Below are 12,154 nucleotides of genomic sequence, written 5' to 3' on the forward strand. Positions count from 1 at the left end.
AACCACAAGCCAATTGCCATAAGTGTGAACCCGGCCTTAAGCTTTTAGTTGTCCATGCATTTATTTTTGAAGAAGCAGTTTTCGAAGCTCAATTATATATTTTGTTTAAAAACATCACCTTGACAGCTTAATTTCCTGGATTCTTTGTTTTTCAGAAATATCATTATTGAATGCACCATCCACAGCAATTTCAGACCAGGAGTTCAACTACTAGCAACAGAATTGTCATCATAAAGGAGACTGAGAGAAACAATTAGGAAAAAATTTCCTAAGCCCCAGATAGGAAACATCATGGAAGTGACACAAAGTAAGTCCTATAGACTGCTGATCACTCTGTCCAGATTTTATTGTCTTTCTTCACAATAATAGACAAATTACCAAATGTGGGTTACAATCTCTTAAACATTGTAGAAAAATTGAATCCATATTTGTTTTCTCTTTTGCCTGCAAATTTAAGCCTATCATTAATATTATTGCCATCATTGGTGGAAGTCTCCACTGTAATTCACCCCAAAGGTGTTCCATGGGGTTAAGGTCAGGACTCTGTGCAGGCCAGTCAGGTTCCTCCACCCCAAACTCACTCATCTATGTCTTTACGGGCCTTGCTTTGTGCACTGGTGTGCAGTCATTGTTGATATAAAGATGAAAGGGCGCTGATACATACAGTGTCTCAAGTAAAAATAGTGAATTTTCCAACAGTGTATTTACAAAAATTTATAATATTACATCAAAGCAATATACAGAAATAATATTTGTGTAAAGTGCTTAAACCTGGCTTATGTACATCAAAGTACTAAAACATAGGCCAGATTGATAAAGATATGGTATCAGGACAATATCCCCCGGACAATTTCCCCCGGGACAATATGCCCCCGGAAAACATTACCCCTGGATAATATCCCCGCGGGACAACATCTTCAGGGCAATATCCCCCGGGACAATATCCCCCCAGAAAACATCCCCCTGGACATAGGGTTAGGGTTAGGGTTAGAGGGGGGATATTGTCCAGGGAGGATATTGTCCAGGGGGATAATGTCCAGGGGGGATAATGTCCGGGGGATATTGTCCAGGGGGGATACTGTCCGAGGGGATAATGTCCGGGGGGATATTGTCCGGGGGATGTTGTCCAGGGGGGATATTGTCCGGGGGGATAATGTCCGGGGAGATATTGTCGGGGGGATATTGTCCGGGGGGATAATGTCCGGGGGATATTGTCCAGGGGGGATATTGTCCGGGGGGATAATGTCCGGGGGGATATTGTCCAGGGGGGATATTGTCCGGGGGATGTTGTCCAGGGGGGATATTGTCCGGGGGGATAATGCCCGGGGGATATTGTCCAGGGGGGATATTGTCCAGGGGGATAATGTCCGGTGGGATATTGTCCGGGGGGATAATGTCCGGGGGATATTGTCCAGGGGGGATATTGTCCAGGGGGATAATGTCTGGGGGGATATTGTCCGGGGGGATATTGTCCGGGGGGATAATGTCTGGGGGATATTGTCCAGGGGGGATATTGTCCGGGGGATAATGTCCGAGGGGATATTGTCCAGGGGGGATATTGTCCGGGGGATATTGTCCGGGGGGATAATGTCCGGGGGATATTGTCCAGGGGGGATATTGTCCGGGGGGATAATGTCTGGGGGAAATTGTCCAGGGGGGATATTGTCCGGGGGGATAATGTCTGGGGGATATTGTCCAAGGGGATATTGTCCGGGGGATATTGTCCGGGGGGATAATGTCCAGGGGATATTGTCCAGGGGGGATATTGTCCGGGGGATATTGTCCGGGGGGATAATGTCCGGGGGATATTGTCCAGGGGGGATATTGTCCGGGGGGATAATGTCTGGGGGATATTGTCCAGGGGGGATATTGTCTGGGGGGATAATGTCCGGGGGATATTGTCCAGGGGGATATTGTCCGGGGGATATTGTCCGGGGGGATAATGTCCAGGGGATATTGTCCAGGGGGGATATTGTCCGGGGGGATAATGTCCGGGGGGATATTGTCTGGGGGGATATTGTCCGGGGGATATTTTCCGGGGGGATAATGTCCGGGGGATATTGTCCAGGGGGGATATTGTCCGGGGGGATAATGTCTGGGGGATATTGTCCAGGGGGGATATTGTCCGGGGGGATATTGTCCGGGGGGATAATGTCCGAGGGATATTGTCCAGGGGGATATTGTCCAGGGGGATATTGTCCTAGAATCAAAGATATATGTGCTGTGGTGATAAATTAAGTTGAAAACAATTCAATCTATAAAAATAAGAATGCAACAAAATTAAACATGTGCAGTACCAGATCTAGAGTGCCTGGTCACTATACTTAAAGCGGTAGTATACCGCTTTTTTCCACTTTTAACTACAGGTAAGCCTATAATAAGGCTTACCTGTAGGTATAATTAATATCTCCTAAACCGGCACGTGCATGTGCGGGAGTGACGTCATCGCGGCTCCGGCCAATCACAGCGCCGGAGCCGCCGAACCCAGAAGAGACGCCGAGGGAGCATGGCGGCGCCCGCAGCGATGTCCGGGGGTCCGTGTCGGGGCTTCGTTCTAAGGTAAGTAATGCATAATGAGCTAGTATGCGATGCAAGGCTCATTATGACTTTGTCTTGCAGGTTTTTTTTTTTTCATTTTTGGGTTTACAACCGCTTTAAGGTGCTGGAGTGATGGACTTAATCAAAACAAATGTGAATTTATATACATTCATGATATTCGTAGCTATCCGTGCCACATTTTTGTTATATGCTATATATATATAAGTGACATATTTAGTGAATAATTCCCCAATAAACGGGTGCAGTTATCAGGTGCAGGTGTTACTAAAGTAACATATCAGTCCATTTGGTGACTTTCAATGGGAATAAAAATCCAGGTGTTCCACCTTGTGATCCTTGTGAGCTATGTGATAATGTTTAAATGCTCACCAGAGATAGGCGGGTCACACAGACCCTGCGGGCTTTGTGATATTAATCCTACTGGATATACATAGGTTTGGCCACTCCTTCTCCTCTCTCCTTTAATAGGGTCTCCTGGATCACACACTTAACTTTCTCCTGCACCGTGGGTCATCGGGGGATTAATCCATCACCTTTTTATTCTCAGTGGTATATGGTATGGGGAAAAACAGAAAGCCAAAATAGTGTAACACCGTTTTTTATTTTAATTAAAAGACAAGATAAAAAATGGGTGCATGTTACAACATTCTGCTGGATAGAATGAGGAATATATACTAAACCGTCTCTTGCCTGGAGTATATCTTTAATAATGGACCCATTTTCCTCTGTCTCCTGACCTCTCCCTCCATGTGATACAATGCTGTTTCAGGTTACCAGTCACCACTTCCCAATCTAGACCCCTCAGACCAGGACCCATCTAGGCTTTATGCTGTCCCCAAACCTCGACAAAAAAAGCCCTACAATCAAGGTGAGGAATTATTTACTGACTGTAATATTGTGTTGCATGTTACAATAGAATATACATGTGTTGATGTCATACCTGTGTTTTTTATTTAGAAATTTCTCCTAGTTCTCCCAACACAGATCTCCCCCAGGTAAGTAACAGTTGTATAGAGTTGACCCTGCTTTGATTTTATTTTAGTCAACAAAAAAGGAAGATTTGCCTTGTTGATTATAAAGTGTATGGCATGACATCTTAAACCAGTTGTTGTTGTTCAGTCATTTATGGCGCTTTTCCACTGCATGGAACCGAACGGTTCGGCTTGCTTTTGTGCTTTTCCACTGCTGGTACCGCATGGTATGGTGTAGGAACGGTTCGGTACGGTATGGCGGCGCTTTTCCACTGCATGGAACCGAACGGTACGGCTCTCAAAAACAGTACCACCTCGATTGTGGTTCCAAGAGGTACCATACCAGTACCATATCCCACAATCCTTTGCATGCAGTCACTACTAGCCACTGATTGGTTAGAGAATCCCACCCACCCCGTTGTTATCCCACCCACTTAACGTTAGTACTACTTTAGTGGAAAAGCAAACCATACCGTACCGTACCGAACCGTTCCAACACCGTACCATGCGGTACCAGCAGTGGAAAAGCAAACCGGGCGAAGCAGGGCCGAGTAGAGCCGGGCCGGTACTTGCAGTGGAAAAGTGCCAATAGTTGTGTCTGACTGTTCGTGACCTAATGGACCATAGCGCCAGGCTTTTCAGTCCTCCACTGCCTCCCGAAGCTTGCTTAACCTCATGTTCATTCTTTTGATGATTCTATCTATCTATCTTGTTTTCTGTCATCCTCTTCTCCTTTTTCCTTCCATATTTCCCAGCATCAGGGTCTTTTCCAATGAGTCCTTACTTCACATTAGATGGCCAAAGTATTTGAGTTTTAGCTTCAGGATCTGTCCTTTCAGTGAATACTCAGGGTTGATTTCCTTCAAGATTGACTTGTTTGATCTTATTGCCATCCAGGGACTTTCAAGAGTCTTCTCCAACACCATAGTTCAAAAGCATTAATTCTCTGGCGTTCAGCTTTCCTTATGGTCCAGCTTTCACAGCCATAGGTTACTATTAGGAATACCACAGCTTTGACTAAATGGCATTTTGACTGAAGGGTAATGTTTCTTCTTTTGGTAATGATGTCTAGGTTTGCCATTGCTTTCCTCCCAAGATGCAAGCATCTCTTAATTTCATGGCTACAGTCACTGTCCGCCATGATCTTGGAGCCTAGGAAGATAAAATCTGTCACTGTTTCGATTTCTTCTCCTTCTATTTGCCAAGAAAAGATGGGACCGGTTACCAGTGCTGTATCTTGGCCTAGGCCAACAAGGCCCAGGCCTAGGGCAGCAAAAAATTTGGACTTGTTTTTGCTGCCACTGACTATTTTACTTATTTGTATAAGGACTATGGACTTTCTATTTATTATACAAATAAGTTACATAATCCCAGGACTACAATCAGTGGCAGCAAACACAAGTTCAAATATCTTAAAAGAACTGATGGGGCTGTACTGATATGGCAGCACTGATATGCTGCACTGATGGTCGCTAATATGCTGCACTGATGGGCACTAATATGCTGTTCTGATGGGCACTAATGAGTTGCCAATGGTGGGTACTGATAAACTGCACTGATGGGCACTAATGAGGCTGCATTGATGAGGCTGCACTGATGGGCACGAGGTGGCACTGATAAGCTTCACTGATGGGGCTGAACTGATATGGTGCCCTGATGGGCACTGATATGTTGCACTGATGGGCACTAATAGGCTGCACTGATGGCCACTGATGTGGTGGCACAGATAAGCTGTACTGATGGGCAATGATAGGCTGTACTGGTGGCCGCTGATGGGGCTGCACTGATGGCCACTGATGAGGCTGTACTAATATGCTGCAGTGATGAGGCTGCACTGATGGGCACTGATAAGGCGGCATAATAAACAAGCAAAAAATTGGGGGAGCAAACCCGGAACATGTATATCTAAAGCCGGTGCAGCTATGAACCAAGCGACATGTATATTAAAAAAGAATAGCGCACACATGCAAAAGAAATGACTATCAAATATGGAGACAATCCATAAATAAAAATGGGGATTTGGTCCCACCATATGGCCATATCGTGCTCAAGCCCACCACTGCGTCAAAGTACCCCATTATCAGTGGGTCCTACACTATCCATAGAAAAGGGGTGAATCCAGCCTCTCTAACCCTTGGAGACAACACTCCTTGCTGGGAAAGATGTGCTAATGCACTACAAGGGACTCCTCCTATATCTACTTGATAGTGGACACTGAAAGAGTACAGGTGTGTGTGGGGGGTGGGACCAAATCCCCATTTTTATTTATGGATTGTCTCCATATTTAATAGTCATTTCTTTTGCATGGGTGCGCTATTCTTTTTTAATATACATGTCGCTTGGTTCATAGCTGCACCGGCTTTAGATATACATGTTCAGGGTTTTCTCCCCCAATTTTTTGCTTGTTTATTATGTATTCGGTCTGACCAGACTTCTGAGGTTGAGCATCCCACCCCCCACACACACCTGTACTCTATCAGTGTCCACTATCAAGTAGATATAGGAGGAGTCCCCTGTAGTGCATTAGCACATCTCTCCCAGCAAGGAGTGTTATCTCCAAGGGTTAGAGAGGCTGGATTCACCCCTTTTTTATGGATAGTGTAGGACCCACTGATAATGGGGTACTTTGACGCAGTGGTGGGCTTGAGCACTATATGGCCATATGGTGGGACCAAATCCCCATTTTTATTTACTGATATGGCGGCACTGATAGTCTGTGGTTGTGGTTTGTGGTTTACAATTGACAGGGCGGGTCACAAACAGGAAGGAGTGTGGCCTTTGCAGGAATGGGTGGGTCATATTTCAATTGGGGGTGCACAAGTTTAGTCAGGCCTAGGGCAGCACAAAACCTAAATACACCACTGCCGGTTACCATGATCTTAGTTTTTATAATGTTTAATATCAGGCCAGCTTTGCGCTCTCCTTTTTCACCCTTATTAAGAGACTCTTTAGTTCTTCTTTACTTTCTGCCATTATTGTGGTATCATCTGCATATCTTAGATGGTTGATATTTCTCCCGGCGATCTTAATTCTGGGTTGTGATTCGTTGAGTAAGTAGGGTGACAATATCCATCCTTGCCGCATTCTTTTCTCAATTTTGAGCCAGTCAGTTGTTCCATGTCCTGTTCTAACTGTTGCTTATTGACTTGTATAAAAGTTTTTCAGAAGACAGGTTATGGTTTGGTATTCCCATTTCTTTCAGTATTTGCCCCATCTTCTTGTGATCCACACAATTCAAGGCTTTGCCGGAATCAATAAAGCAGAAGTAGACCTTCTTCTGGAACTCCCTTGCTTTCTCCATGATCCAGCAAATTTTGGCAATTTGATCTCTAGTTCCTCTGTCTCTTCGAAATCCAGCTTGTACTTGTGGTAGCTCTCGGTTCACATGCTGCTGAAGACTAGCTTGTAGAATTTTCAGCATAACCTTGCTAGTGTGTGAGATGAGTGCGATCGTACGTTAGTTTGAACATTCTTTGGTGCTGCCATTCTTTGGTATCAGAATGTAAACAGTTCTCTTCCAGTCCACTGGCCATTGTTGAGTTTTCCAAATTTGATGGCATATTGAGTGCAGCACTTTACCAGCATCATCTTTTAGGATTTTGAATAACTCAGCTGGGATACCATCACTTCCACTAGCTTTGTTATTAGCAATGGTAACCTAAAAACAAACATTTAATATACTGCAGCTTATTACTCTTAAAATTGAGCATTTGCATTAGTTTCCTTTTTTTTTTTTTTTTTAGGCTTTTTCCCCCCTTTTTTTCACCTGGTGAACTGGCCAAAAAACACACTTTCTGTCATAGGCTGCTTTCACACAAATTGTCCAATCCAGTCCTCATGTCAGTTTTTTAGGCGGACCTAATCAGATGATTTATTCACCTCTTTGGATAGGGAGGTGTAAATGGACCTTCCTACCTCCAAACTGATCCTATCTGCTAAAATATAAAGGAAATCCATCCCCCTCCCTCTAGGCGGATCGAATTAGAGGGCAGTTAGGTGTAAACAGACATTGGAGTCTATTTACTCCAAGCCACCAGTGCCAGCTTAAGAGCATTACAGGCTCCCGGGCAATGCACTGCCTTCACAATTACCCACAAGAATAAAAAATGCTAATTAGCAATAAGGCGATATTTATTGGTACCTCCAACAAAATCAGTGTTTAAACATGCAGATGTTTTGGCTTTCTGAACATACAAGGACAATATTAATTTTTGCACATAAAAAAGTTAGTACTTACCCTTTCTTTCTGTCTTTCTTTCCTTTCTGCCATGCTGGCTTCCACTTTAGGCTTCTATAGCAGTGCCCCAGCTCCTTGCAGCTTGTGCTGCCGCTGTCCTGGTACGTGCCTGTCTCCCGGTGGACCTTGGAAGCAGGCAGGCACTTCTGCTGCTGTGGGCACCTCTCCATGGCCCGATTAGCTTGACACACGGACGGGAGTCAGACTTGACTGTCCTGTGTGTGCCTGTTTCCATGGAGGCAGACAGGCATTCCTGCAGTTGTGGGCCCCCCTTTCACGGCCCAAGTGGCCTTACAGCAGCGAAGGGCCGACAGGCGCTCGCCACCTGCTAAGTTCAGCAGTGGAATGCACACGGGATGCATCCCAACCTGCAAAAACATATTTCAGGGAGGTGGCAAACTCATTTTAGGGAGGTGACACTCTGCGCCCCCTCCCCCCCTCCAATTTAACACAACTAGAGAATGATCAAATTAAATGGAATCAGTATACAGAGGTTTACTTCTTCTAAGAGATATTAAAGGAACACTCTAATCACCATGACCGCTTCAGTGGATTGAAGTGGTGATGGTGGGAGGAGTCAGAAACACTGCACATGCTGGGATATTTATAATTATGTGCTGGGGGCTAGTTGCACCCCTAGCACATGTGACTTAGGCAGCCAGAAAATGTAATGTCCTCGTTCATACCTTTTCTACCTATTTTGCAGACTGCTGGCGGGTACTGTTAATGGGTACTGCTGGCTGGTACTGCTGGCTGGTACTGCTGGCTGCTACTGCTGGCGGGTACTGCTGGCAGGTAATGTTGGTGGGTTCTGCTGGCAGGTACTGATGGTGGGTACTGCTGGCTAGTACTGCTGGTGTGTACTTCTGGTGGGTATTGATGGTGGGTACTTCTGGCGGGTACTTCTGGCAGGTATTGATGGTGGGTACTGCTCGCTGGTACTGCTGGTGGGTACTGCTGGTGAGTACTGATTGTGGGTACTGCTGGTGGTTACTGCTGGTGGGTACTGCTGTTGGTACTGCTGGCAGTTACTTCTGGTAGTTACTACTGGCGGGCACTGCTGGAGGGTACTGCTGGGGGGTACTGCTGGGGGTAATGCTGGTGGTTACTGCTGGTGGGTACTGCTGGCGAGTAATGCTGGAGGGTACTGCTGGTGGATACTGCTGGAGGGTACTGCTGGTGGGTACTGCTGGTGGGTAATGCTGGCTCCTCTGAGATAGAGAGTGTGACAGGAGCGGCACTGGAGGAGGTGTGTGGCTGCAGTAAAGAGCAGAGCCAATGCTTCCTGTCACAGGCAGAGGTAGAGTACATTTGGTATCACTCCATCTGTGACAGGAGCCGGAACTATACAGGAAGCATCGGCTCTTTCCTTCACAGCTGACACTGCAGCCGGAATATCGCGCAGCACTTGTGGGTGTCAGGGAGTTGCAGCCCAAATGCGGGAGACTCCCGCACCTCATGGGAGACTTGAGATGTATGTGGGAGTCTGGACTAATGCTTGGCTGGGGCTGGATTGCTGGGCAGATGGGGCTCCCCGGGCAAGTGGTGCCCCCGGGCAACATGCCCAGCTTGCCCATACAGTAAGACGGCCCTGCCAGCCACCCATTGAGCAGAGCAGTTTCTGTCCATGTCTGCGCTGCAGAAACTGAGAGGACATCAGACCTGTCCTCCACCTGCTCTGCTCTGATCAGCAGAGGGTCAGGGGACAGATCCCTTGCTGTTTAAAATATAGTCTGCCCCATGTGAAAGGAGCCTTAGGGTGGGTCCACTCTTGATGGAAGAGCATCAGAGACACTCTTGGAAATCTGCATTGTCAATTTGAGAAGAGGAATGTTAGATGGGCTAGCAGATTCAGACAAATTTAAAAAAACACATTAAACCCAAAGTCCAGCTAAGGAAAGGTTCAGACATGTGTGGCCGCGGCTTCGTGCCTGGGGTCCGGTGCATTCCTGTAGACATACGGTATGCATTGCATACTAGCACATTATGTGAAACTTGACTTAGAATGAAGCCCTTCCAGTGTCGGGCTTTCACCACTGACAGGGCTTCCAACTTCCCCCTGGTCTTCCTTTCGGGTTCACAGACTCCGGCTGTGTGAGTGCATGTGATGATGTCACTAGACTAGGTGCATATACAGTAAATATATCCTAAACGGTTCATGTTTAGAAGATATTTACAGTACCTATAGATAAACCTTATTATAGGCTTGCCTACAGGTAAAATGCATGTGTGAGGGTTTACTCCCACTTTAAGTTCATTGATTGGTGGGAAGATCTGATTATGTTCATTTATGTTTATGCTCACATGCTCAGTAATGAATAAATATGTATAAGACTTCCTCCAAGATAATACAATTAATCTTCCTTTGTTTTTATTTTGTCTTATGAACTGTCCAATTGAACCATCTCAGAGGCACATTGTTGGGATCTTCTCCAGATCTTCTAAAGAAGATTACTCCTGGCTGGTGGAACTCCTGACATCAGAATATTTCAGAATGACGATCCGGGAAGTTAGACCTTGCTACATCTCCAACAATGGATTCCAGCAGTTCATGAATGAATTGTCTCAGTGTACATTTGGGATTCTGTATCACACCAAGAACAGAGGAAGAGTCAACATCACCGACGTCATGGACTCCCTGTATGATGAAGAGTTGAAACATCTCAATGGAACACTTGGTACAGAACACACCAAAAGTGAATTGTTTGTTAGCTAGGAATCAATAGGAAAATGTTTGCAAATAAAGCTGGTTGAATGTGGTCAGTACCCAGACCCTCCTTCTTCTTGGCCAGAAGCTACTATTGTCCAACAGTCCAACAACCAACATACAAACACACAATATGTAACGAGTATCACTTCTACGACCATATAATAAAAATATATGTAAGGCCAGAAATCATGGCTTTTCCTAATTAAGACAGTTATCATTTATGAAGGCCTTCTTGACCTATAATTGGCTCAAGTTTAATGTGCTTAAAAAGACCCCTTTCACCAACCGAAAATTGCAGTAAAAGGCACAGAAAAATGAAGGATTCTAAATGCTTATTTGCAGTGTTTTTTCCTTTTACCTGAACAATTTTTAATTATTATTGTGCCTTCAAACTTGAAAGCATATTTTACTAGTGAGTTCTCTAACACAGCCTCTCCCTATTACCAGGTCATAGCCCACTCCTTGTCAACTCCCCTTAAAATATTATTCTAGGTTTAGAAAATGTTAAAGGATAAGGTAACCTGTGTAAAAAAGCCTTATTTGTTTTTTTTTTTTTGGTAGGAGCCTGAAAAAAAAATTGCACCCACAAACAATAGATCATGGGTGCCATGAAGTGCTCTTATAGACTGTCTGCCTATACCTCATACGGGCAGGCACCCAGATAACAAGCAATCGTGCTGCAAATTTAAAAATGACTTGCTAAGCTATTGCTAGACTTGCCAGGCTTCACAAGTTTGTTGCACAATTGCAGCAAGTCCGCACTGCATGAATCCAGATCAACTTTCTTTGCAACCGTTCTGCAAGTCTGCTGCAAGTTCTGGTTCAGTTACAGTGCCTTGCGAAAGTATTCGGCCCCTTGAACTTTGCGACCTTTTGCCACATTTCAGGCTTCAAACATAAAGATATAAAACTGTAATTTTTTGTGAAGAATCAACAACAAGTGGGACACAATCATGAAGTGGAACGAAATTTATTGGATATTTCAAACATTGTTAACAAATAAAAAACTGAAAAATTGGGCGTGCAAAAAATTTCAGCCCCTTTACTTTCAGTGCAGCAAACTCTCTCCAGAAGTTCAGTGAGGATCTCTGAATGATCCAATGTTGACCTAAATGACTAATGATGATAAATAGAATCCACCTGTGTGTAATCAAGTCTCCGTATAAATGCACCTGCACTGTGATAGTCTCAGAGGTCCGTTTAAAGCGCAGAGTGCATCATGAAGAACAAGGAACACACCAGGCAGGTCCGAGATACTGTTGTGGAGAAGTTTAAAGCCGGATTTGGATACAAAAAGATTTCCCAAGCTTTAAACATCCCAAGGAGCACTGTGCAAGCGATAATATTGAAATGGAAGGAGTATCAGACCACTGCAAATCTACGAAGACCTGGCTGTCCCTCTAAACTTTCAGCTCATACAAGGAGAAGACTGATCAGAGATGCAGCCAAGAGGCCCATGATCACTCTGGATGAACTGCAGAGATCTACAGCTGAGGTGGGAGACTCTGTCCATAGGACAACAATCAGTCGTATACTGCACAAATCTGGCCTTTATGGAAGAGTGGCAAGAAGAAAGCCATTTCTTAAAGATATCCATAAAAAGCGTCGTTTAAAGTTTGCCACAAGCCACCTGGGAGACACCAAACATGTGGAAGAAGGTGCTCTGGTCAGATGAAA

At 45.0% G+C, this 12,154-nt stretch overlaps 1 protein-coding gene across 1 annotated transcript in view; it reads left to right on the forward strand.

Moving 5' to 3' along the window:
- LOC309557628 (uncharacterized protein) overlaps positions 1-12,154 on the forward strand; it is a gene marked incomplete at its 3' end in the record, with an annotated part of 126,498 nt that overhangs the window by 106,706 nt on the left and 7,638 nt on the right. Inside the window, 1 exon segment of the mRNA XM_082260419.1 lies at positions 10,101-10,445. Within this exon segment, the coding sequence (XP_082116545.1) occupies positions 10,101-10,445 (345 nt within the window).

The sequence above is a fragment of the Pelophylax lessonae genome, assembly GCF_965119305.1.
Source record: "Pelophylax lessonae genome assembly, chromosome: 6".
Classification (NCBI taxonomy): Eukaryota; Metazoa; Chordata; class Amphibia; order Anura; family Ranidae; genus Pelophylax; species Pelophylax lessonae.